Consider the following 27,548-nt stretch of genomic DNA (forward strand, 5'->3'; position numbering starts at 1 on the left):
GGGTTTTTGTTGATGATGTTTTTGGGGACCATGTTGTTTCTTGTACTGGTACTGTGGGCGTTAAACATCGGCACAACCTCGTCTGTGACATTCTTTTCGACATCTGCTATAGATCTGGTATTTCTGCGGAAAAGGAGGTTGATATCGGTTTGGTTGACGGACATGGTGGTTCTCTTCGTCCTGCGGATTTGCTGCTTTATTCTTGGGACAGAGGGCGTGATGTGTGCGTTGACTTGACAGGGTCTTCTCCTTTAACTCAGATTGGGATGATGGATTTTGTGCCCGACCGGGTTGTCGCTGATGCTGCTCAGCGTAAGTGTGTTAAATACGGGGATTTGTGCGCGTCAGCTAGTTATGGTTTCCTTCCCTTCTCTTTCTCTTCACTTGGGGAGTTGGGTTCGGATGCTGTTGCCTTGCTCAAGCGGATCCATAAATTCTCGGTATCTCAAGATGCAGGGGCTCGGGTGGCCGCTTACATTTTTACTAGACTTAGCTTTGCTATTGCTAAGGGTGTGGGAGCCCAGATTGTCTATCGGCTCCCCACCAATTTCATGTAAACTTTTATTTTTCTTTTAATGAAAGTTGCACGCATCTTTTTATAATAATAATAATAATAATAATAATAATAATAATAATAATAATAATAATAATAATAATAATAATAATAATACTGCGGTTTTATATAAAATAATAATAATAATAATAACAAGAACAAGAATAATAATAATAATAATAATAATAATAATAATAATAATAATAATAATAATAATAATAATAATAATAACAATAATAACGTTAAATTAATTTAAGTTAATTTAAATTCGGATCGTGTAAGTTCAGTTCAGTTAAGATCCTATAAGTTCAGTTCAGTTAAGATCCTATAAGTTCAGTTCAGTTCAGATCCAATAAGTTCAGTTCATTTCAGATCCAATAAGTTCAGTTCAGTTCAGATCCTATAAGTTCATTTCAGATCCAACAAGTTCAGTTTAGTTCAGATCCTATAAGTTCAGTTCAGTTCAGATCCTATAAGTTTAGTTATGTTAAGTTCAGATCTTATAAGTTCAATTCAGTTCAGATCAGATTCGTTTCGGTCCAAAAGAACAGCCTAAGAGTTAAGGTCTTAAGGGTCCACCAATTTTTTGGTATAATTTAGGATTACCATCTAAGTTTTGAAAAACAATAAGGCTTGTTTCAGACGGTCTAAGAAAAGGCGGCGTAAATGTCATCCTTTTTTTAATTGAATGTAATCATTTGATGACAAAATGTAATAACTGAAGTTGTCACTTTTCACCCTAACAATAATGATAACATTTTATCGTAAAATGACTATATTTGATCCGTCTTATTTCAGACAGAAAATAGTTTGTCTAAAATAAATACAAAAAAAGAGAGGATTAATGTATAGGTAGAGAATTTTGAAAAACACGGGATTACTACCTAAAATAACCCAAAAATAAAAATGATTTTACGACAAATAAGGTAAAAAGTCCAGGGTCTTTGTCTTTGACTTGGTACAGAAAATAACCAGAAAACACCAAAACGACACCGTATAAGTTCGTTCGAATTAGTTTAAATTTTGATGGAAAAAACAACAAAAGAAGAACGAGAGGGTGTGTGCTGGCGAAACGACGACGTGCTTCGCCGTCCCCACCACCTTCCTCCCTCCCTCTCTTCCCTTCATATCATCATCAACATCATCTCATTCAACATTTTAATCTCCAGTTAATCATTTTTTCGGTAATTTCTTCCTACTTATTTTTTCATTATTTATTTCATTTTATTATAATCACATTTCATTGTTTGTTACACGGATCAACATTCAATTTAATTTCATTAGTTTTTATCTGTGGGTAATTCACTACTTGTTGATCGTTTCACTAATTATGCTGTTCAAATTAACTGTTGACTTTGGTTCATTTTATTGAAGGATTGATCACTGCTTAAAATGCCATTGTTTTGGTTTACTAATCCAAACTTTGTTTTAAACCGATCTGCGCGATTCACAGTGTGAGACGGTCCTTTTATATTTGAAATGTTCATTTATTGATGGTAATATAAGAGTTTTGAACCAATAAAAGTAAAAAGACCGTCTCATACGGTAAGATGGTCTTATTCTATACTTTGTGTATTGATCTATATTGGGTATTCCTTCTATTTTGTTATTTGTGGCATAATTGATACTGTAACATGATGTTTCGTCTGAAAGGGGAACTTTTCAAGAGTTCAATTTTGTTGGCAATGTATTTCTGTTGTAGCTGTCATTGCCTGTTCATGTTCAATTGCGTGCGCCGTACTTATATATAGTTACTTCACAAATGATGATACTTCATGAATGAGCTTGTCGCTTCCCCTTATGTGTATGGTAAACTTTAGACAAGAGTGATCACATTTCTAGTTAGTTCCGTAGTTTTTGAATAATTTACAAAAATTGATCTTGTAAGGGTTGTAGCCACTCTTAAATTATGTGAGTTAAAAATTTTGAGAGTAAATATCTCATTGGTTATCGTGGTGGTACTGGACTGATCATGAATGTTTGCTTTCTGAAAGGCATCAATGGCTTTGACAACTGGAGACTCTTGGATGAAGGAGTATAATGAAGCTACCAAGTTAACTGACGAAATTGATGGCATGATAGCTGATAAGACTTCCACGTCAGATCATGGATCAGAATCAAAGCGTCATTTGTCGACTGTACGACGGAAAATCACCATTTTGGGAACTAGATTGGACAGCCTTGAAGCTTTGTTGGCTAAGCTTCCTAGCAAGCAGTCTATGTGAGTCTCATATCTGCCATTTCTGTTGTTGAACTTGTTTTCGAGGTTTTAAACTATTAGTCTAAGTGTCAAACAAGAGTGAGGATTTCTGTCCCCTGTTTGTGGGTACTGCTCCTACAAAGCATTTGAGAATATTTACCATTTTAACATTTTTTGTTGTCTTTTATTTTTTTTCCTTATGCCCGTTACTGATCTGCCTTTGCTTGGCGTATTTTAAACCAAAACATACAAATCAAAGGCAAAGAGAAAAATAGAAATAAATGATATTTAAGAGGCCCCGTAGTAATGCTTAAAACAAAGATAGGTGACTTGATGTATGCCACTATCACCGCAAAGATAAAAACTTTCCTTTTGGATTCCGACGTTTTCTTTAGAAGGGCCTGAAAATCATTAACTCTTTGTTTTGATACAGAAGTAGGAGGGTAGGGGAGGTGGATGGGGTGGAGGCCGGAGGGGAGGAAAAGGGACAGAGGAATAGGCGAGAGGGAATAGAGCTATGCCATTTTCCTTCCAAATATTTCATATGTTGTAGGGGTTTAGGTCTGGCTTGTAGAAGGGAAAATGGGTCCCACAATTTCCCTCCCCCTCCATATCGCTCCACTGCTCTACCCAACTTGCTGCCCAAACAAGGGAGATTGTCCCCCGCCCTATTCCTCCAATCCCTCCACCCAAAGCAGAGGGTAGAACCTAAAAGCCTTAAATTTCAACCCATTTTAACTTTTTGGAAACAATAACTTCAAATACTAGGGGAGAATCCTCTTGTTTATCACTCTTCTCAGAAAGTGAGAAAAAACCTGTTGACCCTCTTGCTTGGTCACATTGTGGCAATGTGCTTTCGACCTTGAATTCTTTCAGCCTCTTCTTTTCAGTATGCTTACTTCTCTATTTAGAAGGCAACTTTGATACTGGAGTTCAAGAGCCCGACTTCCTAATATATGTATTGTTTTGAAAATCTGCATAAAGGTGAAAGAAACTGCTCCATAGGTGGTGCCTGTAGTCAATCAATTGTGGTTGTTTGGTTCAAGTAATGTAATATGGGGAATGGGGAATAGAAATTGATATAGCAGTTTTTGTGACCATAATTGGATAAAATAGGAAAGGTTCCCGTATCATATGGAAACTTGCTTGCCTAGCTCCTATGCCCACATCTTTCGTGTTGTGTGTTAGACATTCTTGTTCGATATGGCACATGTATACACCAGTTTAGGCCAAAACACGCGATAGTTGGCTGAAGAAACGTATATGATAACCTTCTCTTGCTCGTGGTGTTTCATTTGGTTGTGATACACTATGGCGACCGTGTGAATTTCATAGGAAATTAGTAAATTACGCATCAAAGCATCTTAATATTTTATGAACCAAACAACCCGTACTAACCCAAAGACAAAGCTTTTGCAAAGAGCTAGGATTCTGCTGGCCCCTAGTCTAAAATAATTAGGATTCAAAGTATTACTCTTACTACAAGACCTAACTGTATTACTGTAGGTATGTAAACAGATTGAGCTCATCCCTTCAAGAGCTCAATATCTAAGAGTCGCTTTTTCCATACAGCTCTGGTAACGAGATTACTATTCGGCCTTGGCTCAGTTAGCTAAAGGGGCCAAACTCAGTGGCGGACCCAGAAACTTTTGAATTGAAGTGCACAATTGAAAAAAAAAAACGAACAAAATAATTAAATATTAAATTTTATCATTGTCATTATATAATAAACAATACTCCAAAAAAATGGTTATGAGAAGCGATGGGAATTGGGAGGTCATGGTATGAAGTGTCGAACCCGCTTCCTAGCTGCCACGCATTCACTCTTTTACCGCTGAGACACATTGCTTTCATTATCAATTTTGACACGCGAATTGTATACGTTATTAGTTAGCTTGATTTTTAGGAAAAAAAAATTCAGCCAATCATGGGTGCGCACGTGGGGTGCTGTGCGCACCCCTGGGTCCGCCCCTGGCCAAACTGGATCCAAACTACTCAAGAATGGTCGAACCGTCGAACTTTCTTTCTTTCTAAGAGCCCGTTTATTTATTTAAATACGATGAATATAAAGATCTTATTGCATTGAGAAGCCTTCAATTATGAGATAAAGGAGTTAGAAACTCCATTAATTCTATTTGATGTTTTTAATAAGCTGCTTTACTCATAACTGAAGACATGTTAGTGACAATACAGAAGGAAAAAGTGAAGATGGGTCAAAATTATATTTGTGTACTTTATTTTGTGAAGGAACCTATATTCGACTTGAACATTGGTTCAGTCAACTATGGATGCTGCATGTGAAAGTTTCCCAGATGAGCAGCCCATAACCACTTCAGCAATTTGGTTTATTAACATCTTATATCAAAATGGTTTCGGCGTATTCCTAGGCCCTGGAAATTTGTTTCAAAAATGTTGTTTCTCGTTTCATCTCCCACAGTTTTGCCATGTTGCTAAGCGTTATACGATAAGAAACCAAAAAATATTCTTCAGTTTGAAATATCGAAGTTCTGACTTGTGTACTGGCCTCTGTTGATTTTAACCATATTAGAGTTTAACCATATAACTCCAACCTTTTTATACTCGATTTTCAAAATTCGTACCTTATTATTTTATTTTATTTTTCTAAATTCCCACCATTTTTCATCTAAATCTCCCACAAAAACCCCATTCTTGCTTAAATAAAAGGCACTTTATTGGCAATACTAAACATGCACGTCTTTCCCTTCTACGGCTCTACCAAAAGTAATATTTCACCAAGAATGAAGATATTTCGTTATTGGTACGGCACAAAAAAATGTTCTTCAATTTTACAAAATGGGCTTTGGTTGGTTTTAGAGGAAATGTCGAGATTTTTGAAAAAAATACAAATGGTGGAGTTTCTCGAGTATACAAAAGGCGAGAGTTTCGAATTAACCCTTTATATTACCGTAAAATTGTGCTGTATAATGGGTTATTTCCTCTTAATATGACTCTTCTAAAGGTTACACTTTATTGTAAAATTGCAGAACAGAGAAAGAATTGAATCGGCGAAAGGATATGCTTTCAAATTTGAGATCTAAGGCAAAGCAGATGGCAAACACTTTGAACATGTCAAATTTTGGAAACAGAGATATGTTGCTTGGCCCGGAAGTAAAGTCGGCTGATGCCATGTCTAGAATTGCTGGCTTGGATAACCAGGGCATTGTTGGTCTTCAACGCCAGATAATGAGAGGCGAGTTGCTCAATTTCTTTCTGCCTGGGACTTATTTTCCTTTTTCCTTTGCCTGCAGCATGTATTCTAATGTTGTTTCTTGCATTTGATGCAGAACAAGATGAGGGGCTTGACCAGTTAGAGGAGTCTGTGCTAAGTACCAAACACATTGCTCTTGCTGTAAATGAAGAACTTGACTTGCATACAAGACTCCTTGTATGGTTCTCAATTTTTTTTTTATATAGTCATCACACCTTACTTTATGTGATTCTTCGTTGAGTTTGTAAAGGTTTGTATGATAGTTTATGCTATCAGCTTTAACTGTTTTGTGATTTTCTGTGAGCAGGATACCCTGGACCGCCATGTTGAAGTTACAGGCTCTCGGCTGCAGGTTTACTTCTGATTATAGTCTTTACACCTTACTTTAAGTGATTCTTCGTTGAGTGTTTTTTTTAACAAAATTAGAGTGTTGTATTCTTCCTCCATTGGGTAAAGTATGTACATGTTTTCATTACAATTCCCTGCTTCCAAAAAATTAAAAAGAACCATTTTTGAATCTTCAGCTAATATATATTATTAGTACTATGTGCCTGAATTGGGAAAAATATTTGCGAACAACAAGCTAATAAGTATTATACACACCTACTGCCTTCACCAACACCACTAGCCTTGTCCGCAAAAGATCTTTGATTCCGTTCTTGTCACCCAGCCTAAACTATGCCTAACAACTCTGCTTTGCGTAGTTTATTCTTAGATTTCTCAAGTCCTGATTTTGCTGGTTTTAGCTGTTCAGTTAAGCTCTTAGGATTGACTAAACATTATGAACAATCCAACTCTTGATAGGTTATTGTTGGATACTTGGATATTGGATTTGTTTGCTTTTTTGCTGTGAGGCATCCATTGTATTGGGTGTAGTACTCATCAATCATCATCTAGCCCTTTAGGTCGTTTTTTTCCCTAATATTTGCTTAGTTGTGGTCGACGTATTAAACATATAAAAGCATTGCCTTACTACAGCACTATCAGGATTTTATAGCTTTTCTTCCAACAAAAACTTGCCGGCACGGCGGCACATGTTGAATTTTGAAATATAATAAGGTGACATCAATGTCTAATGATTTGTGTATAGCAGAACAGTGTGTCTGGAAATATGATTTATAAGGATTCTGTGATTAGGCTGTGTAAACATTGGTTAATTGTATCTTGTCTGAAATTTGTATTTTTATTGTTTGGAATGACTGTAAATATTAAAACTTTTTTTTGGTTATCATGAGAGGTCTCCTAGAGGCTAGAGATAAGGGAAAATCTCATATTTAGGTAACCACGAGGATCCAAACAATGATCCATCGACGAGAGCTGATTTTTTTTATATATATTTATCTGCTAGTTTTGATCCCTAATTGGGATGGTTTAGGTCAAAGCTTATGTCGTCAAATTCACACATATGTGCCTGCATATGAAAAATAACTGTGATATTTCATACCTATGTGCTTCACATGTAGTGTCTGATATATAGGCACAAAGTCATCAACAATCACCTAATGTCCCTTAGGGTCAATCGGCAAGGGCCGTAAAAGCATTTAAAGAAATTGTATGCAACTTGACTTTATGAACCTAGGAAAAGCAATAACTTACAGATTTAAAGAACACAAATGAAAATAATTGTCGAGAATATAGTCCCTCAATTTCAGTTAATTACTTTACTTATGTGACTTTTTTCTTCTCGCAAAGAGTCAAATGGGGCTAATTCACATAAAAGGAGGAAGTACTACCTTATTCGATTATCTTAATTTTTAGAATTTCCATGTAGAATTGCCAAGACGAATTTTGGAATGTGGTAAGAAATCAGAGAATTGAAGGAGCACTATTGTATTGATTTTGAAAACACATTAGTGGAAATAATTATCTAATATACACTCCCTCTATAGTCTATTCCAATTAATTAGCACAAGACTTTTTCCTCCTCACAAAAATATAAACTAGGGTAATACACTGAAATGGGAGAAGTAGCACTTCATCTAGTTCTCGCAATTCTTATGATTTTTAAGATTATGGAGACGATTTTTGGAAAAGCGGTGACAGATAAGAGAATCCTAAGAGTACTATTGAAAAAGTACTTCTCACGTAATAGGGAATGACACACCTATACTTGATGAACTGTATATTGTGTTGATTGTCAAATTCAATCGTAACAATGACCTGAAATCGACTATGGTGGTCTAACCATGTGAGACGAAGACTAAGTGATGCGCCAATCAGAAGAACTGAAAAAGTGAAAAATAGTACTCCATAGTTAATATCTCTATTATACATTTTTTTGGTTGATTTTAGATTCTATAGATATAGATCATGTGTCGTCATGCGCGTAGGTAAAGCTCCTCTAGTTATGATTGTTGAGGTCTCTTCTATATGTGTGTGGGGGGCATTGTCCCACATCGGTAGAAAAAGTCAAGGGACTAGTTTATAAGTAAGTGGGCTAATCCTCCTATTGCCAATTGGTTTTAGGATGGAACCTCACTTGCTTGTGGGCCAGTCTCGACTCATACTTCTAGAAGCCCACTGCGGAGGACTCAACAAAGCTTAAAAGCTTTAGCAAGTGACCCATGACTTATCCAAATTTGGTTCGGAGTACAATGTTTGTCTATAAAACAAGATGCATCACAAAAAAATTAGCCTAGCAACAGGGTTGTAAATATTGCTGTTTGAACTCTCTGTGCTTTGTCTCCTGTTCTTGTATTTAGCTTTGAACATTATATAAGAATGCCAGTCTTCTTTGACATATCCTAACTCCTAAATTGTTAAAGACTCATCTAAAGCTTTTTCTTAAACTGTGGCAACAGAGTGTAGCCCGAAGTCTGGCGCTTCTGAACAGGAGAACCAAGGAAAGTTGTTCCTGCTCGTGTCTAGTATTCTCAATTGCTGGAATTGTTATTTTAATCCTTACTATCTGTGTGCTGATCAAGTATTTGTAATCATATACCACATGAAAATCTTGTGTGCTTTTGCAAGTTCTTTTTGTTTTTCCCCTTCTCGCTGTCTCAATTTTTTCTGGGGTTTTTGGTTCAAGCCTCTTGTGTATTATAGCGAGTGTGCTCTACAGTGGTGTGTACAATGTAAAAACTACTGGGTTGATATATCTGAGTGTCTCAAATGTGATTGGTCAATTTCCAAAAATTCCCGAACATCTTGATGTCAACTAAGGCAAGAGAGTTTCTGTGAATGGTCGTTTCGAACAGGAGTGTCTCAAATGTCAATTTGGTTAATTCTGCCTATTTATTAACTGATTTAAGGCTAAGAGTTTTTGAGCATTTACTTCTTTTTCTACACTCTTTTAACTTGTTTTTTCCAAAAGGTTTTCACACACTATTAAACTAGGTTTGAACTGAAAAACTCGATTGAAAAGGCGAAGAACTCGGTCTAAAAGGTCGGCGAATTCGGTCAGTCGGTCTAATAGGTCGAAGGCTCTTCTAAAAATTGGTTTGACTTAATTAATTTCAAGTATATAAAACAAATACTCGTATAATACGGCGAGTTAAGATCATTTGTGGCCGTAGTTTACTTGTTTGGATTATTCACATTTGGGTGCATGGGTTTACTTAGGTGGATTATTCAGGTTGTGTATGACATGCGTCATACTGTCATATTGCATATATTGTTAGTCTCATTTGATTCGGGTCATCCTTAATCCAGGCTATTTTGGTTGCATTTTTAGATCAGGGTTGATTCGGGTCTGTTCATCCGAGCAGAGTCAGTTTTACTAGGTCTAGAGACGAGTCTTATGTTAGATCACTAAGCCAACTTAGTGCAGCGACCAGCGGATCTAGATGCATTCAGTGTAATGTTTTTTTTTTTCTGGACAACTAACCAAATGTTACCATAAAAGCGTGAATTTTTTTCATAGAAAGAAAATGCATTCCTTTTACTAAGACAGTGCTCATTTCATTAAACAAACACAATCCCAAAAGCATGGGATTGTGAAAATACAGTCGTTTATTATTTGCTTGAAAAAACAAGAAAGAAAAGACACATAAAACAGTAAGAATAATAATTCAGCCGACACGCAGAGCATGCTTTGCTTAACCACGGCTTTGGGTGATGAGCAACCTGATATTGTTAAGAGCCTCAATAGCATCCTCAAGGTACTGAATAAGAGACGGTGCAAGGTTCCCAAGAGGATCCGCACTGGCTTCAACCTTCTCATCCTCCTCAACGGACGTGACTGTGTTAGGATCCGGGTTGTTCTCAAATGCCTCAGCTTGCTCCAGGAATGTGTCCATACGAGGTGTGGCAAATGACCTGACATTCTTGACATCGTCACCTCTACCAGCAAAACGCTGTCTTCCATGAGATGTACGTGAGCACATTGCAAATGGACGTCCCTTCTTCTCGTAGATGTCTCCGTCTTGCATGTACTCCAACATAAGATCCACTTCTTGTTTGAGGGCGTCAATTGACGCATTTGGCTCCTCGAATTCTGCATCGTCCAGTGCTCCTTGGGCATCTGTGAGGAGTTTTGTGGCGTTGACAAAGTCTCGCTTCTCTGCCTTTTCAATGGCTGATTCGATTGTTTCTAGAGTTTCAATGCGGAGGATCTCGGCCTTGAGTTTGTCGGATTCTTCTGATGACGGTGTTTTGGTTCGGGTCACGGTTCCCACTGTAGGTCTGGGGTTCTTCAGTGACCCACCAACTCTGAAATATATGCAGAATAGGAAAATTAGATGGTGAACATAGAACTCCAATTTGATGTTCTGGACAAAATTTAATTTGATTTTTACGATATTTTAGTAATTTCACTTTGTCGACCTGTGGTTGTGATAGAATTTGAGAGCGCGATTGAACTTGAGGGATTTGATTAATAATGAGGGAGAAGACATACTTGAATGAGCGTTTAACTCCAATGATTTTGGTGTCAGCAGACGTTTTAACGACGACAGCAGGGAGAAGAAACTCGACCACAATCTTTCGAACTTCTTGTTGGTAAAGATCACCAAAGATAATGGTGACAGAGCCATCGGCATTAGTGGTTTTTTTGTAATCACCAGCAAAAATCTTCTGGATTACAGACTTTGTTAACACACCAAGAACAGTATCATCCTCTGGTTGTATCGTCACTGTTAAGTCCTGAACCACAATACTAAGCAGTCCAGCCAAACACTGAGAGAATACAGTGCTCAAATTACTTGTTTCTGAGTCGTTCACTTCAGCATACGAGAATGTCCCGCTTATGCTGTTCTTCGCTATTGCTTCTAAAGCCTATACAACAATGTTTAGGAGAATGTCATTCCTGTTTCTAATACCACAGGACAAGGGAACAGGGAACAGGGAACAGGGAACAGAACCACTTACAGCAGGGTTGTAGTCTTTGCCAGAGCCAAAACCGAAGGTATGAACAGGAATTTTATCAAGAGGAATGGTCTCAGCTTTGGGGCCCTCATTCTGCACGCCATCAGACATAAGCATGATAGCCATGGCTCGACCCTCTTTGAGGTTTCGATCATTGAGAATCTGAAGGGCCATCTTAAGGCCTTCGGCTGTGTTGGTGTTAGTTGTGGTCCTCAAGTTGTTGACCAAAGCACCAACCTCAACTTTTGCATCAGCTGTCATCTGGCGCAGTTTGCAGACCCTGTCAGCTCGAGATGCAAAGGTGACAACCGATAAACGGTCATTTTGGCTAAGTTTTTGGATCAGAAAGATCATGGCCCGTTTCATTTTTTCGAGTTTGTTTTGTTGGCTCATGCTTCCGCTTATGTCTAAAACGGCAATAATGTCGACTCCCATCCTTTCCTTGCCGTTTGCAGCTCCAGTTACTTCCACTAGAACCGGGAACTTGGTTTCTTCGTTAGTCACATCCCTCTTACGCTCTATTTTAACTTCGATTACTCCGACTTTGAATTTGTCCACCACTACCCCTAGCCCTGAAACATGCTACAAGGTTACGCATAGGACCAGACAAACTCACAACTAACTAATGTTGTAATCCACTGTCGACTTTGAATTAGACCTTAATGGGTCGGATAACTCGGATTCCAAATCAGGTCAAATACGGTCATATCTTACCGGTTATGGATCGGGTTAAGGTCAGAATACGAGTCAAAATTAAGTTTTTGACATCTTTAATTTTACAATATTTAAGCCAAAATGGTGGACAATCTTTGGCCCAACGGATTAAAGTCGTCGTCTCTAATTTTGACCCTAAAATAATGGATCATTTTAGGCTGGGTCAATCGGATGTATGTCAACATTTACAGGTCTTTGACCCTGAAAATAGGTCGGGTCGGGTCAGGCCAAGTTTTGATGGGTTTACTCGGAATTATACTTGTCCTTCAGTCCGGGTTTAGCGGGTCAATCGGATGTAGTAACGTGTAACCCGTGCAAAAATTTCCGAGTAAGTATTCTTACAGTCCTCTACATTATTTTTAACAAAAAAAAGAAATGTCACTCAAAGTAGCTCTTTATGACACAAATTTGTGGTGGTTTGCTATAATTTGTCTACTTTGTGCATCATGTGAAATAAAGTCCACCGTAGCATAGTATTTAGAAAGAGAGTAATAATAAGTGGTTTGCAGGCTATTACATATATTTGAGGGTTTACATAGTGCATATTAAAGATAGCAGCTACGAATTCCCTCGTCATCAGAAAAACAAAAAAAGTAATAATGCATCTATAGGCTATAGCTTTGGCCTTTGTGTTCTGCACGGAGTAATTTCAAACTGGTGGTATCCGTTTAACTTGAGACAGATAAATATTTTACTATTTCCTAATTCGTAAAAATTGTGTATAGATCCCGCGCGAATGCGCAGTTTTTTAGATAGGAATATCAAACAAAAGGATAATACGAAGTAGTTACAATTATAAAACCGGATATTTAACTAACTCAATTTGATATTTAATTGTAAAATTTATTATTATTAATGTTTTGTATTAATCGGTGGAACAAGAAAAATTCAGTATAATCCAGTTGTATATATAATATAATGAAAGCTCAATTGCAGATATGATATAATAAAAACACATTTACAGATATGATATTAAAAAGCTAAATTATAACCAAATTCATTTAGCGGAAAAATTTAGAGATTTTTTATTCTCTTTTAGTATAGGGGGATGTGAACATTTTCTGATAAAAAAATTTCACAGATTATTATCAAAAGTGACAATTTTAGTTTTAGCTTTTTACAATTACTCTAAATGGTTACTTTTTATTATGAAATAGAGATATTATTTTTCCCGTGTTAATTGACTATCGTCTGAAATGAAAATTTGTGTTCTGTTTTAGTGGGATTTTGAATCTCGGACCTTTGTGAAATACATTAGGACTCTGCATCTTGTGAATCATATGAGAATCCAATAACTAAATATGCTTATCAATTATCATACATAGCACTATAGCTGTAATATGTAAACTATTTGTAAACAAACAGAAACAAAAATGGAGAAACAAAATAGTGCAGCATGATTGATTCCTTCAATTAAATTTACACAGAATTTAAGATTTAAACTACAGAATACGGAGTAACATACTCCGTATGTTTCCCTTAATTTCCTAATTTTTCGCGTAATCGCTTATGATTGCACAAATGTACTAGGAATTTCTAGTGAAAGAATATAAAAAATTAGCAAGCATGATAAGTTGAAAAGTGTAATTTATGCGAATAATAATAAGAAGAGGGAAATAATAATAAGAATAATGTACCTGTTGTGATATTTTCATTGATAACTTGAATGGGTTCGTCGTCATTGTATGTAACCATTTTTGGAGAGAAAGTTGGGGAGTGTGTTACAACTTACAACTTGCTCTCTATTCCAACTCCGATGCTACTTCCTTTATGTTTCTACTCACTCATACTCCTTATCAAACTTTCTTGATATATATAGTGCCTTAGTGAGAGTTGATAACTAAGTCATTGTTTTACTTTGAAAATTTTTCACTTAAAATTTTAGCTACTTTTATTTAATTTTAAGTTTTGTGTAATTTTTATTCAAAGAAATTAAATGATATTACTAGAGCTGCTAATAGCATGGGGTGGCCCGACCCAGCCCATTGATCGGGCTTTTCTAAACCAAGGCCATGCTAAGTGCTAACCCGCTTAAGGTTGAGTCAGACCCGTGTCTTTTACTCGGGCTGGTCCGGATTCATGACCCCAAGCTCACCCCGTCATTTGTCGCACTCATAAACGAAGTAACTAAAAAAAACTTTGAAACATATGTGACATTTGGACTCGATCTGCCTAAGAGACGTTTCAGGATTGGCCAGGCTGAGCCAAGTTCAATTCTAAACCGAGTTGTGGTTACCCTTAGACATGATCTTAAAAGTGAGACAACATTCAATTAACTGAGGACTAGTGGTAGAGAATAAAGACTAGGTCGTTAAATGCTAGAATTAAGCTACCAAATTAGATATTTATAAACCAAACTTGACTCTACACTATGCACTAAGAATAGTAGTAAAGGGAAGTAAGGGGTCGAACCCAAGAGAAGAGATTAAGACTAAAAGCTTGTATTAGACTAATGACAATGAACAAAACACAAGACTATGCACAAACTATAGATATTAACAATGGACAACAATTGAGACACATAAGAGGAGAATTGGCATGGAGAAAACAAGTGACAAAATGAAAGAGATGTGATTTTTCCTAAGAAACAAGGTAACAAACACTTGGTATGCAAACAACAATAATATGAGAGGAAACTTGGTATAATCCTACAAGCTTCACCTTTTCTCAAAGTATAACTCTTTTCTCTCTAAATTCATTTACCCAACAACAATCCTCAAGCAATTGATCACCACTATCTAAGCCAACAATGATAATCCTACTTAAACTACAATTTCCAACACTAAGTCATGTAAGAGTTGTAACCAAGAGCATGAAGAGCACAACCAAGAGGAAAATAAATGGGATATCAAAAGAGCATGTCTAAGCCAACAAACCCAATGATATAAACAATTTCTACTCACAAAGATTGATACTTTAAACCAAGATAACAACAATATGAGATGCTTCAACAAGATATCACAAAAGTAAGAAACTTTGCAACAATCAAGCAATAGATGAATATTAAAGAGGCAAGGGTAATTACTTCTTACAACAAAACATTCATCATGGCATTCAAACTTAGAAATTAAAATAAATAAAAGATTAGAGAGTAGAGAGTCAATACAATGATAAAGTTGAAGACTTGAAATGGATTACACCAAGTAGAGAAGGATTTAGCCTTCCATAGTCTTCATAAACCCAAAATACAAAGAAAGATTACAACTTGTATGAAAAAGTCTTCTAAAATGTTACAAGATTCAAACCCTAAATGATGAGATTAGATGAGATGATATGATGTTCTAATATCTCATATCATCTCAGGTCTTCAAACTCTTGGGTATATATAGGCACTACTACAGATACAGGCTATAACAACGGTTAAAAACCGTTGTTATATAAAAAAGCGGACGTTGTTAAAGCGTCCGTTGTAAAAGGTTTTAACAACGGTTGATTTTCTTAAGGAACCCGTTGTTAAAACTATTAACAACGGTTTTAAGTATAAAAACCCGTTGTGGAAAGTGTGACTCAATTTTGGTGGGAAAGTTATAACAACGGTTGTAATATACAAAACCGTTGTTATAACTAAAGACAACGGGTTGTTTCTCAATAACCGTTGTTGTTTGTTTTTTAAAAAAAAAAAATTATATTAAATATTACTAGATGCATGCATAATTACGGCCCGTTATAATTCCGATGCATGCATTATTACTGTCATCCCTGTGCATATGAATGGACAATATGGAATGAGAAGGGTTATAATAAGATTTGAAGCAGCAGAGAGAGATATGATGATGATTATGGCACAACTTCCTAAACATATATTAATTAAAAAACAACTCAAATCACACATTACTTAGTATAAATACATGCATTATCTCAACCACCATTCCATTATCTCACTATCTCCAAACCCTATCTGCTAAAACAAACTTCAAACCCTAATTAATCTTTCAAACAAACTCCAAACTTCATCAACAAAATGAATGATATCATCCTTAAGACTCTTACTATGATCGAGAACAACAACAATTTCATCCGCCGGTTGCTCCACATTGAAGACAGTTTCAGAAGCTACCTTGTGGATGCTCGATCCGCACTCAAGGACGCAAAAAAAAGATGGTTTGACAGCGGCGATTGTTGCGGCTATATGACGATATAAAGCTGTTGAACGGAACCTCCAAATAGCTAAGGAGGAGAGGACGAATATCATAGAAGAGAATAAGACTCTCTATGAAAATATAAGAATTGCATTTTTATCAATGTAATTCTTTTTTTTAATTTATGTATTTATATATATATATATATATATATATATATATATATATATATATATATATATATATATATATATATATATATATATATATATATATATTAAGTTTATCATGCATTCCTCTCTATCATCTTACTTCTTCTTTGTTTTATTTTATTTAATTTGTTTTACTAGCTAATTAAGCGAATAATACTTAGAGAAATAACATAATGATCGATAAAAACACATACATGCAAATGAAATAATTAGAAAAAGAAAATAATGACGATGAAAGACGATGAAACCAACAGTGACTGCGAGATTTACCTGATAATTAGAGAAAGTAAGAGACGATGAAACCAACAGTGACGGCGAGATGATAAAGCGACGATGAGAAAGAGAGAAAGAGATGATGAGAAAGTGTGTGTTTGTGTTTGTGTTTGTCTGTGTTTGTGTTTGTGTTTGAGTTAAGGTTTGTTTTTTGTGGCTGTAGCTGATATGTGTTTCTGTGGTTTATAGTATGGAAAGTATTGACAACGGTTGTTAAACAAAAACCGTTGTTAAAACGTTTTAACAACGGTTGTAAAACAAAAAACGTTGTTAAAAAGTTTTAACAACGGGTTTAAAAAATAACCGTTGTGATTACTTTTCACTAACTTTGCGCCAATTTTACGCCAAATTATTAACAACGGTTGTGCATGTTTGACCCGTTGTTAAAACTTATAACAACGGTTATATAACCATAACCGTTGTAATTAATTTTAGTAAAATTCGCGCCATACGTTCTACAACGTCTATGGTGATTTTCGTGAATAAGCGTTGTTAAAGGGGCGTTGTAGTTGCCTGGATTTCTAGTAATGAGGGCTACACGAAAACCTAAAAAAATTTCCACTTAAGAAGCCCAAAAGAGGATTAGAAAGCCCCGTAAAACAAAGCTGCGCAGGCTGCGCCAAAAGTCTTCTTGCCTGCGCAATCGGGCGCAGCTGCGCCCCTCGTTTGCGCAACCTGTGCCTGGGCTCGCAATTTGGACTTCTAATTTCCAAGATACTTGACCTCTTCAATTGTTCTCAATTCTTATAATCTTCACTCCTCACTTCTCCCAGCTGGATATTAGGCCACATATGAGCCGCTTGTGCCTTGTCTTGACTGTTGAAAGGTTCTCCTTGACCCTCGGGTTCCGTGCATCAAAGTCAATTGTAAAACCGAGGTAAAATGGACAAGTTGCCACATCATAACCGATTATCAAATACTAGGATAAGCACACTTAAAGACCCATATTAAAAGACACGAGGGTGATAAAATCACCCTCTTAGACTGACACAAAATACTACTATCAAACACCCCCACACTTAGACTTTTGCTAGTCCCGAGCAAAACCCGAAATAAGCAATTTTTTTAGTCTACAAGTGAGTGTAGGAGTGAATGATCACTCTTCCCTTACCGCTTCCTTCTTATGTCTCCCTCTTGAACAACCACCAATTAAAAAGAAAAATTTTGACTCAAAGTTGACACAAACTCTTCACTCGCTCCTCCGCCTTATATCTCCCTCGAACAAGGCCACGACACACCACCAACCTGACTCATAACGCAACTCCACCCTTCTTATATCACCAAAGTAGTAATGGTCACTCTTGCCTTATCCCAAGGCAATAGCAAAGTGACCTCTCATCCTCCTATCAATCACAACTCATCACTACTTATAACACCCCCTTATCACTCCATATACATGTAAGATCATGCTACTTGGTTGGCCAAATACTCTTAAGAATCAACAACTCAAGTAGCCAATCGGAAAGACCACCAATTTGAAGCAAATTTTTGTGACACAAAAAGAAATTAAGTCCTAAAACTAGCCTCCTTCCAAGACCCTCCTTATCACTCCCTTCTTGTCCCTCCATATTTTTGGTGTTGCTTTTTTTTTTTTTTTCATTTTTTTGTTGAAAATCCCTCATTTTGCCTAAGGTGCCCTTTCGGGTTTTCACCTTAGCTTTTCCTTACCTCTAATGGTGGCTCGCAACTCATTTCTTCATTTTGCCCAGAATGCCCTTTCGGGTTTTCATTCCGTCTTCGGCCACCTTTCCAATCTTGCCTTAGGTGCCCACCCTTGTGGTTTTCACCTAGCCGGGATTTATTATTATTTTTTTTTTTTTGAAAACTTGCATTGACAAAATAAGCAATTTTACATATATTACACTCACTTACTCCCCCACACTTAAATATCACATTGTCCTCAATGTGGAGGAGTGCCAAATTCTTCAAAAATTGTTGTGGGAGGGGCCCGAGCCTTCACCTTGCTCATATGCCCCTCGGTTTCCTCTTCTTCTTCCTCTTCTTTCTCTTTCTTTCTTTTCCCTCTCATGGGCGTCATCCACTTGTTGTTGATTGATGATGGGTTGGTATTGAGGTTCATGATGGTGTAGGGACATGTCAAAGAGGCCTCGAATGAGGCTAAAAAAATCCTCTTGTGCTTGGGTGTCGTGGTAGGAATCTTCAAGGTATTGGTGGTGCCTTTCATTTTGCACCCCAAATTATCGACTTACTTGTTCCCTCCACGCATTTTGGCTTTGCCACATAACTTGGTTCTCCGCCCAAAGCTTGGCTTGTTGTTGTTGCCAAGCATGAGACTCCTCTTGCCTTTTGACTATCCCCTCAAGCATTCTTCTTTGGGCTAATTCGGCCTCATCCCCCAACTTCTTGTGCTCCTCAAAAGCATTTTAAAATTGTTCTAAGCTCTCCAATCTTGGCTCATATTGTTGTTGCCAAGTATGGGAGCTCTCAACCCTCCCACTTATTGTTTCCAAGGTTCCCCGGGTATCTTCAAAATATTTAAATATTTGATGTTGCCAAGGTTCCATGGTGGGAGTTGAGGAACACCCGGCCTCATGCATAGGGGTGTCTTGAGGTTGTTGGTAGGATGAAGGAATGTGGCGGGTATCATGAAATCCCCCCTCAATAATCTCAACCTCTTGTTCCTCCATTTGTTGGGAATTAAGGGATGGCTCTACGGCTCTTCTCTTTCTCACTCTTTGTGGTGGTGGGTTGGGTAAGTTTCCCTCGGCGGGGCAATAGAAGTCTCGGGCTCTCAACCCACTTGGAAGAGGGCCATTCCTTGGTAATCTCATGTGTTGCACATCTCTCTCTCTCTCCCAACCAATAACAACTCCATGGAAGAGTATCCAAGACTTTGATCATGTGGGTTTCAACTAACCCCGCTTCATTGTATAAATTGTTACCCCACACGAGAGGTTGGTCTTCGGGAATGTTACCAACCAAATTTGCCACAAAGAGGGTGACTAATCCCACACAATTGATGCTCCCCTTTTTCTCTTTATGCTTAGTTGCACTCACCACAAAGAGCTTTGCCCAATCCGGTACCCCCTCCCCCTTGGGTAGCCTCGTCCATATGCACTCTCGCACACCATCATTAAGTTTTGTTGGCTCCCCCATGGAAAAGAAGAAACAAGCTATCATCCGGGTAAGGATTCGGATGGGGGGGTTTGTAATTGCGGAGCTTTTGTCATTGTTGGTTTGACAAGGCTTCCCCGTGAGGCCACACCATACATCATTCAACGTTGTGTCTTGTGGATTAACGGAGGAGGGTGGTCTAGAAATTATCAAGATTTCCCTCACCCTTTCAAAAGTGAGGGAATGCCACACTTTACACAACCGAAAGTTTACCCTTGCACTCTCCCCTTCCCCCGTGACATGTAAAGTGGCTAGGAATTCCAAGGTGTAAGCGGGGTAAGTGTTGAGTTGGAGGTTCATGTATCGCTCAAGCCCCACCCTGGTTAGGAAAGCAAGTGTTTGGTCGTAAATTCCCATGTCCCTCAATGTCCCGGGGTGAAGAAATTTGGATATATGTAAAGGTTTGCTCTCAAGGGCTTTGAAGAAGTTTTTGTATTGTGCGGGCAACCCCTCATTCCCATGAAAAGCCTTGGGTGGGGGTGGTGGTGCATTGGAGGATTCACCTTTCTTCTTTGATTTTCCTTTGCCAATTCCGAAAACCATTTTTCTTTTCCAACAAAATTAGGTTCAAAAGACACTTAAAACAACCAAAAACTGAAAAATTTTCTAAGGGGCAATTCAACAAACACCTTATGTGCACTAGCAAGAACTCGATTGTTTAAGGTGCGTTTGTCGAATTGTTCCTTCCCTAACAGAAAATCTTTGCCAACAATCCACAATAATCAACAAAAGCAAGAATTTTAACCCAACTAACTAATGTAAGTCGGATTAAACTAATTTGAAACAAAGAAAGTAGAGGAAAGTTGTTATACCTCCCCAGAATTTCTCAAACTTGCTTGAATAATGATGGATGATGCGTAAAAACCCCCCAGTGACCCCTAAATCCACTTGTAGAAGCTTCAAATTTACCCGGAAAAATTTAGGGTTCTTGGGAAATTTGGGGATTTTATCAGAAATTTGGTGTTTTGATGGTGTTTTTGATGGCAAAATCGAACTATGTGAAGAATTTGGTGGAAAGATTTGAAGTTTGTTGATGATATGTGGTGATTTGATACGTTTGGGAGTGATTGAGAGGGGTGTTTGGGGGTTTGCTCGACAAAAGGGAATGTTTAAGTGAAGAAGAATGACGGGTAAAAAGAAGATAAAGGAAACGGGATTGCAGACCTGCGCAGGCTGCGCAAATTTTGGTCTTCCCTACGCAATCGGGCGCAGCTGCGCTGACCCTTTGCGCAGGCTGCGCTCTAGCTCGCAGTTTTGCTCCTCATTCTTTTAATTCCCAATTTCCATACTTAGCCAAATTTTGCTCTTTTTCCCTTGTTAGCCTTTCTTGGCTTCTTCAAATGAACTTGTACCTTAAACCCGACTCTCATCTCCTCTTGGGCACGCCTTCCAAGAGGGTTTGTGCAAATCACTACATCATTTAACAAACTTCAAGTGCTTCTTGCATTTCAATGCAAATTAAATTATTTAAAACGAAATTAACATGCAATGAACTAAATTACGGTAATGAACTACACTAAGAAGGCGATTAAATTGAGATAGAATATTTACAAATTAGCCGTTATTTAATGTCGATGGCTCGACATAATGCTTCTTGGGGATTTAGTCTTCGTAGACGGGGTCCTCCAATCGAATTTCTTCTTCTTTAAGGTCTTGCATCCCTTCATGGTAGACTTTGATTCGTTGCCCATTTACTTTGATCAACTTTCCCGAGTTGGGAGTGTCCACATCCACCGCCCCGTGTGGATGCACTTTCTTCACAATATAGGGACCGAACCACCGAGATCTCAACTTGCCCGGAAAAAGTTTAAACCGATTTTGGAACACAAGGACCTTGTCTCCTTCCTTGAAGCTTCTTCGGGCTATCATCTTGTCATGCCATATCCGAGCTTTTTCCTTGTAGATTGCGGGCGTTGTCATAGGAATCTAACCAGATTTCCTCTATTTCTTGAATTTGCAATTTCCGATGCAACCTCCCTTCATCTACACTTTGATTGAAAGATTTGATAGCCCAATAGGCTTTATGTTCAACTTCCACCGGTAGGTGGCATGTCTTCCCATATATGAGACGATATGGAGACATGCCAATAGGAGTCTTATACGTCGTGCGGTATGCCCATAATGCATCATCCAACCGCTTTCTCCAATTCTTCCGGTCCGGGTTCACCGTCTTCTCAAGGATCCCTTTAATCTCACGATTAGATACTTCCGCTTGCCCGTTGGTTTGAGGGTGATAAGCGGTGGAGACCTTATGGAGGACTCCATATTTCTTCAACAATCCTTGAATAACCCAGTTGCAAAAATGCGTCCCTCGATCACTTATGATAGCCTTAGGGAAACCAAATCTTGAGAAGATAAAGCTTTGAATAAAGCTAGACACGGTCTTGGCATCATCAACTATTGTGGGGATCGCCTCCACCCACTTTGAGACATAGTCAACCGCAAGCAAGATGTAAAAGAACCCGCTTGAATTCCGAAAGGGATCCATGAAGTCGATCTCCCAAACATCAAATACTTCACAAAAGAGGATGGGTTGTTGAGGCATCTCGTGCCGTCGAGAGATGTTTCCACATCGTTGACACCGATCACAAGTCTTCACATAAGCTTGGGCATCCTGGAAAATATTAGGCCAATAGCAACCACATTCCAAGATCCTCCGGGCGGTCCTTTGAGGACCAAAGTGCCCTCCACAAGCGTACTCATGGCAATGTTGGAGGATTGAGGGGATTTCCACATCCAGAATGCAACGTCGGATGATATTATCTTGGCACATCTTCCACAAGTAGGGGTCATCCCATATGAAGTAGCGGGAAATACTCTTCAAATTATGGTGTTGGCTAGAAGATAAGGATGTGGGAAATTTCCTTACCATGTAGTTGACAAGGTTAGCATACCAAGGCTCAACGGCTTTCATGGCATATAAAGATTCATTTGGTAAGCTCCCATCTACTAATCCCATGGTCTTCACTAGATCCTCATTAATGTGAAGCCTACTCAAATGGTCGGCTACCACATTGGCACTCTCTTGCTTGTCTTTGATTTCGATGTCAAACTCACTCAACAAAAGAACCCATCTCATTAGCCTTGCCTTGGTGTCCTTCTTGTCTACGAGTTGCCTTATGGATTTGTGATCGGTATAAATAATGACCTTAGCACCCAAGAGATAAGCCCGCAACTTTTCAATGGCATACACCACCGCCAAGAACTCCTTTTCCATGGTGGTGTAGTTTCGTTGAGCATCATTCAAAAGTGAAAAAGCATATTGTATCACATGAGCTACCTTCCCCTCCCTTTGGCCTAAAATCGCGCCAAGGGCATAATCACTAGCATCGGTCATGATTTCAAAAGGAAGGTCCCATTTTGGAGCTTGAATTATTGGGGCCGTCACAAGCCTTTCTTTCAAAGAATCGAATGCCACCCTACAAGCATCATCAAAAACAAACTCCACATCCTTGTGCAAAAGCTTGCACAAGGGGTAAGCAATCTTGGAAAAGTTTTTAATAAATCTACGGTAGAAACCCGCGTGTCATAGGAACGACCTTATCTCCCGAGTATTAGTGGGATATGGTAAGGTTTTGATTACTTCCACCTTAGCCATATCCACCTCAATCCCTCTCTTTGAGACTATGTGTCCTAACACGATGCCACTTTTAACCATAAAGTGACATTTCTCGGAATTCAACACAAGGTGCGACTCTGTGCATCGTGATAGGACCATAGTTAAGTGGTCCAAGCAAGCTTCAAAGTTGTCTCCATGGACGGTGAAGTCGTCCATGAAAACCTCTAAGACTCTCTCTACAAGATCCGAGAAAAGACTCACCATACATCGTTGAAATGTACCCGGACCATTACACAAACCGAAGGGCATCCTTCTGTATGCGTATGTTCCGAAAGGGCATGTGAATGTTGTTTTGGATTGATCCTCCGGGCGTATGGGGATTTGAAAGTACCTGGAGTACCCGTCCAAAAAACAATAGAATTCTTTCCCCCCTATCCTCTCTAGCATTTGGTCTATAAAGGGTAAGGAAAAATGATCTTTAAATGTCACGACATTTAGGCGGCGATAATCGATGCAAACTCTCCACCCGGTTTGAATCCGAGTGGGAATTAAAGCTCCTTCTTTGCCTTCGATTACCGTCACCCCACCCTTTTTCGGTACACATTGAGTGGGACTTATCCATTGAGAATCGCTAATGGGATAAATGATTCCCATTTGGAGTAATTTTATGATCTCTTCTTTCACTACTTCCATCATTGGCGGATTCAATCTCCTTTGGGGTTGCCTAATCAGCTTTGCTTCTCCCTCCAACCGGATCTTGTGCATGCATACGCTTGGGCTTATCCCCTTAAGATCCGCAATGCTCCACCCAAAAGCTTCCTTGTGTTTTTGCAATACATCCACCAATCTCTTCTCTTGGTCACCCTCAAGTTGGTTTAAGATTATGAGGGGTAGGGTGTTGTTTTTCCCAAGAAAAATGTACTTCAAGTGGTCGGGAAGTGGTTTTAGATTAGGTGTGGGTGGTTTTATAATGGAGGGGAGTGGTCTTTCAAGGAAGGCCTCTAGGGGAAGGAATTTGGCTTGGTAGTCATAAGGAGAAGAGGAAAAACAAGATTTTATGGAGCTGGAAACTGCGCAGGCTGCACTGGTGGGCTGCTCAGGCTGTGCCCTGGGATTGCGCAGGCTACGCCCTAGCTCGACATTTTCTCCTCAATTTCTTTCATTTCTTCTTCCTCCTTAGATATGGTTCTTCCTTCTCCAATGCTTCTATACTTTTCTGCACATCATGAGACAACAAAAACCGCAAACTTTCCTTCTCGATATTGTTAGTAAGGGCCACTTCAAGTGGGTCCCTATGACTCAATTGGTAGACTCGATTTGCCAATGGTTCAATTACATCAAGAAAGTAGCAAAAGCTCAAATCATCGGCTTTTTTCATTGTCTCATACACATTATACTTCAAAATTTTCCCTTCAAATTCCATGGTCAAATTTCCATCATACATGTCAAGCTTTGTTTTATAGGTTCTCATGAAAGGCCTCCCTAGCAAAAGGGGTGTAGCCTTGGAGTCCGGTTCTATGTCTAAAACATAAAAGTCGGCCGGAAATATGAACTTATCAACCTCTACTACCACATCTTCTACAAGGCCTTTGGGGTGAATCGTAGAGCGGTCCGCTAATTGGATCACAACATTGGTCTTAGACAAGGGAGGCAATTCTAGGGTCTCATAAACGGAGTAAGGCATTACATTGATAGAGGAGCCCGAGTCTAGCATAGCTCTAGCAAAAACTTTACCTCCAATTGAGCATGGTATAGTTAGCATGCCCGAATCATCACACTTTTTGGGAAGATTTCGTTTGAAAATTGCCGAGACATGCCTACTAACCGTGACTATTTCAACTCCTTTCCTTGGCTTCCGTTTAGGGGTGCAAATTTCCTTGCGAAACTTTGCATACCTAGGGACGGATTTAATGATAGTAAAAAGAGGGATGTTGACCTCACATTTCCGAAAAGTTTCATAAAAATCGGAGTCTTTATCAAACTTCTTGGGATTTGTGAGGGCACTAGGAAATGGTACCTCCGGTTCATATTCTCTTTCGATCTCCTCAATTTGATCCTTGGTGTTGGTGTTTCCTTTCTTTCCTTTGTCCATGCTCAAAGGATTCTTTTCTTCTTCCCCATTATCTTTTGAAGATGTCCCTTTCTCTTTTTTAATCACAAGCTCTTCTTTAATTTGCTTTTCGATGTCAATGACCCTTTCTTGTGACTTGGCCCTTCTCTTCTTCTTTGGAGGAGATTCTAAAGTTCTCCCCTTCCTCAATGTCATAGAACTAACATTTTCCCTAGGAGGAGGGAATGTAGTGGAGGGAATAGAAGTGGAATTCCTTTGGTTTTGTTTGGCAAGTTCTTAGGCAATTTGTCCAAGTTGAACCTCAAGGTTGTCAACCTTGGCATCATTAACACTCTTGTCGAAATCAATCTTGTCAAACCTCTTGTTTGTTTTAACTTGTTCTTGCAAAATGTTCTTAAGCAAGTCTTGAACACTTGGTTCCTTTTGAGAATTGGTGTTGTTACCTTGGTTGCCAAATTGAAATGATTGACCTTGGCTTTGGTTTCGACCTTGGTTGTTGGAATTGCCATTCCTATTTCCTTGAAAATTGGAAGCTTGGCCTTGTCGGAAATTTTGGTCTCTTGGAGGATTTGAATTTTGGTCCCTCAAGTGATTGAATTGGCCATTAACAAAGCTTTTGGAAGTGTCACCACCCCAACCAAGACGAGAGTTGTATCTACTCCCAACATTGTAGGTGTTACCATTAGGGTCATAATTATAATATCCTCTCCCGGAAGGATTCCTAGCATTGTAATTCCCATAACCCATTGCACTCACATTTTCCACCCCAATTCCTTCTTCTAACATAATGGGGTAAGCTTCCTCCAAATGAGGACCTTGGCAATAGTTGCATTCCACTCAATTTCTTTGACTTCCTTCCTTGTTTGGAGTGTTTCCCATCATGTTTTTCACTAGGTGAGTTAGGTCATTCACACTTTGCTCAAGATTTTGAGTAGAAGAGGAGGAGGTTCCCATTGAAGATGCATTTCTTGATCCCCTTTGACTTCTACCATAATTTCTTGTGGTTGAGGCAAGTCTCTCAATGATCTCATTCGCATCCGCTATGGAATAATTATCCAAACCTCCCTCGGTGGCGGAATTGGCCATCCTTTGATCTTCTTGGCCTAAACCCTCATAAAAGTTAACAAGAAGATCATCCCCACTCATCCCATGGTATGGGAATTGAGCCACTAACCTCTTAAATCTTTCCCAATATTCGTACATGGTTTCCCCATGGTCTTGCTCTATGGTGGTGATTGCCTTTTTTGCACGGTTGTGGCGCGAGTCGGGATAGAATTTCTCATGGAAGGCCGCTTTCATCTCTTTCCAAGTACTTATGGACCCCGGAGTTAGATAGAAAAGTCAATCCTTAGCCGCATCCATCAAGGAAAACGGAAATGCACGAAGCTTGAATTGGTCCTCCGTCACTCCGTTTGGGATGGCTTCTTCACACATCATGTGAAACTCCGATAAGTGCCGGTTAGGATCATTTCCCGCTTGCCCGTGAAATTTGGGTAAGTTGTGAATGAAGAAACCCTTAAGTTCAAAGTTGGCATTTGCTCCCAAAGGAGGGTATGTGATGCATAATGGTTGTTCATCGTAGTTTCTTGCCCTTATCTCACGAATGGTTCTAGTATCGTTTGTCATTCTAGGGTATTCTACTTCAATGGGGTTTACCGAAAGTGGTTCTTCTTCAACTTGGGTTTCCCTAGGTTGTCTTTGATACCACGGGTTTGTAAACAACCAAGAGTATACTCCGAATGAGTCCTCTTCAATGGGAGTTGATTCACCACTTTGTTGAGAACTAAACATAAACCTTGACACTACACCAAACAAATTAGAACTTCCACTTACCTCTAACAACAAAGAGAAGATAAAAACAACTAAACATGTATTTCACAACTCAAACTTTTAGCTATGTTGCCCTTCCCCAGCAACGGCGCCAAAATTTGGTAGAGAATAAAGACTAGGTCGTTAAATGCTAGAATTAAGCTACCAAATTAGATATTTATAAACCAAACTTGACTCTACACTATGCACTAAGAATAGTAGTAAAGGGAAGTAAGGGTCGAACCCAAGAGAAGGGATTAAGACTAAAAGCTTGTATTAGACTAATGACAATGAACAAAACACAAGACTATGCACAAACTATGGATATTAACAATGGACAACAATTGAGACACATACGAGGAGAATTGGCATGGAGAAAACAAGTGACAAAATGATAGAGATGTGATTTT

General features: G+C 38.6%; 3 protein-coding genes across 3 annotated transcripts; 1 reads left to right on the forward strand and 2 right to left on the reverse strand.

Annotated features, from left to right (window-relative positions):
• The first annotated feature begins 1,535 nt into the window (after window positions 1-1,535).
• On the forward strand, window positions 1,536-9,117 carry LOC141617546 (syntaxin-51-like). Its single transcript, XM_074434737.1, has 6 exons — window positions 1,536-1,737; window positions 2,548-2,774; window positions 5,759-5,964; window positions 6,059-6,159; window positions 6,290-6,334; window positions 8,784-9,117. The coding sequence occupies exons 2-6, from the start codon at window positions 2,554-2,556 to the stop codon at window positions 8,913-8,915; spliced, it is 705 nt and encodes a 234-aa protein (XP_074290838.1). The 5' UTR covers window positions 1,536-1,737; window positions 2,548-2,553; the 3' UTR covers window positions 8,916-9,117.
• Window positions 9,118-9,860: 743 nt separating this feature from the next.
• Window positions 9,861-13,925, reverse strand: LOC141617543 (E3 ubiquitin-protein ligase WAVH1-like). Its single transcript, XM_074434735.1, has 4 exons — window positions 13,638-13,925; window positions 11,290-11,858; window positions 10,820-11,196; window positions 9,861-10,632 (listed from the first exon to the last, which is right to left on the reverse strand). Exons 1-4 carry the CDS (start codon window positions 13,693-13,695, stop codon window positions 10,020-10,022), a joined length of 1,617 nt encoding a protein of 538 aa, XP_074290836.1. The 5' UTR covers window positions 13,696-13,925; the 3' UTR covers window positions 9,861-10,019.
• Window positions 13,926-24,417: 10,492 nt separating this feature from the next.
• LOC141620544 (uncharacterized) lies at window positions 24,418-25,020 on the reverse strand. The gene has a single exon (XM_074437387.1). The coding sequence runs from the start codon at window positions 25,018-25,020 to the stop codon at window positions 24,418-24,420; it is 603 nt and encodes a 200-aa protein (XP_074293488.1).
• Between the last annotated feature and the right edge of the window lie 2,528 nt (window positions 25,021-27,548).

Source organism: Silene latifolia, chromosome X (assembly GCF_048544455.1).
Source record: "Silene latifolia isolate original U9 population chromosome X, ASM4854445v1, whole genome shotgun sequence".
Classification (NCBI taxonomy): domain Eukaryota; kingdom Viridiplantae; phylum Streptophyta; class Magnoliopsida; order Caryophyllales; family Caryophyllaceae; genus Silene; species Silene latifolia.

What these genes read in the sequence shown, in the direction of transcription:
- LOC141617546 (XM_074434737.1), top strand. Translation starts at nt 2,554, where the DNA reads ATGGCTTTGACAACTGGAGACTCTTGGATGAAGGAGTATAATGAAGCT. An exon ending in CTTCCTAGCAAGCAGTCTAT is followed by an intron (nt 2,775 to 5,758) that starts GTGAGTCTCATA and finishes GTAAAATTGCAG; the next exon opens with AACAGAGAAAGAATTGAATC. An exon ending in ACTTGCATACAAGACTCCTT is followed by an intron (nt 6,160 to 6,289) that starts GTATGGTTCTCA and finishes TTCTGTGAGCAG; the next exon opens with GATACCCTGGACCGCCATGT.
- LOC141620544 (XM_074437387.1), bottom strand. Translation starts at nt 25,020, where the DNA reads ATGCTAACTATACCATGCTCAATTGGAGGTAAAGTTTTTGCTAGAGCT.
- LOC141617543 (XM_074434735.1), bottom strand. Translation starts at nt 13,695, where the DNA reads ATGGTTACATACAATGACGACGAACCCATTCAAGTTATCAATGAAAAT. An exon ending in GCAAAGACTACAACCCTGCT is followed by an intron (nt 11,197 to 11,289) that starts GTAAGTGGTTCT and finishes ATTGTTGTATAG; the next exon opens with GCTTTAGAAGCAATAGCGAA. An exon ending in GGAGTTAAACGCTCATTCAA is followed by an intron (nt 10,633 to 10,819) that starts GTATGTCTTCTC and finishes CATATATTTCAG; the next exon opens with AGTTGGTGGGTCACTGAAGA.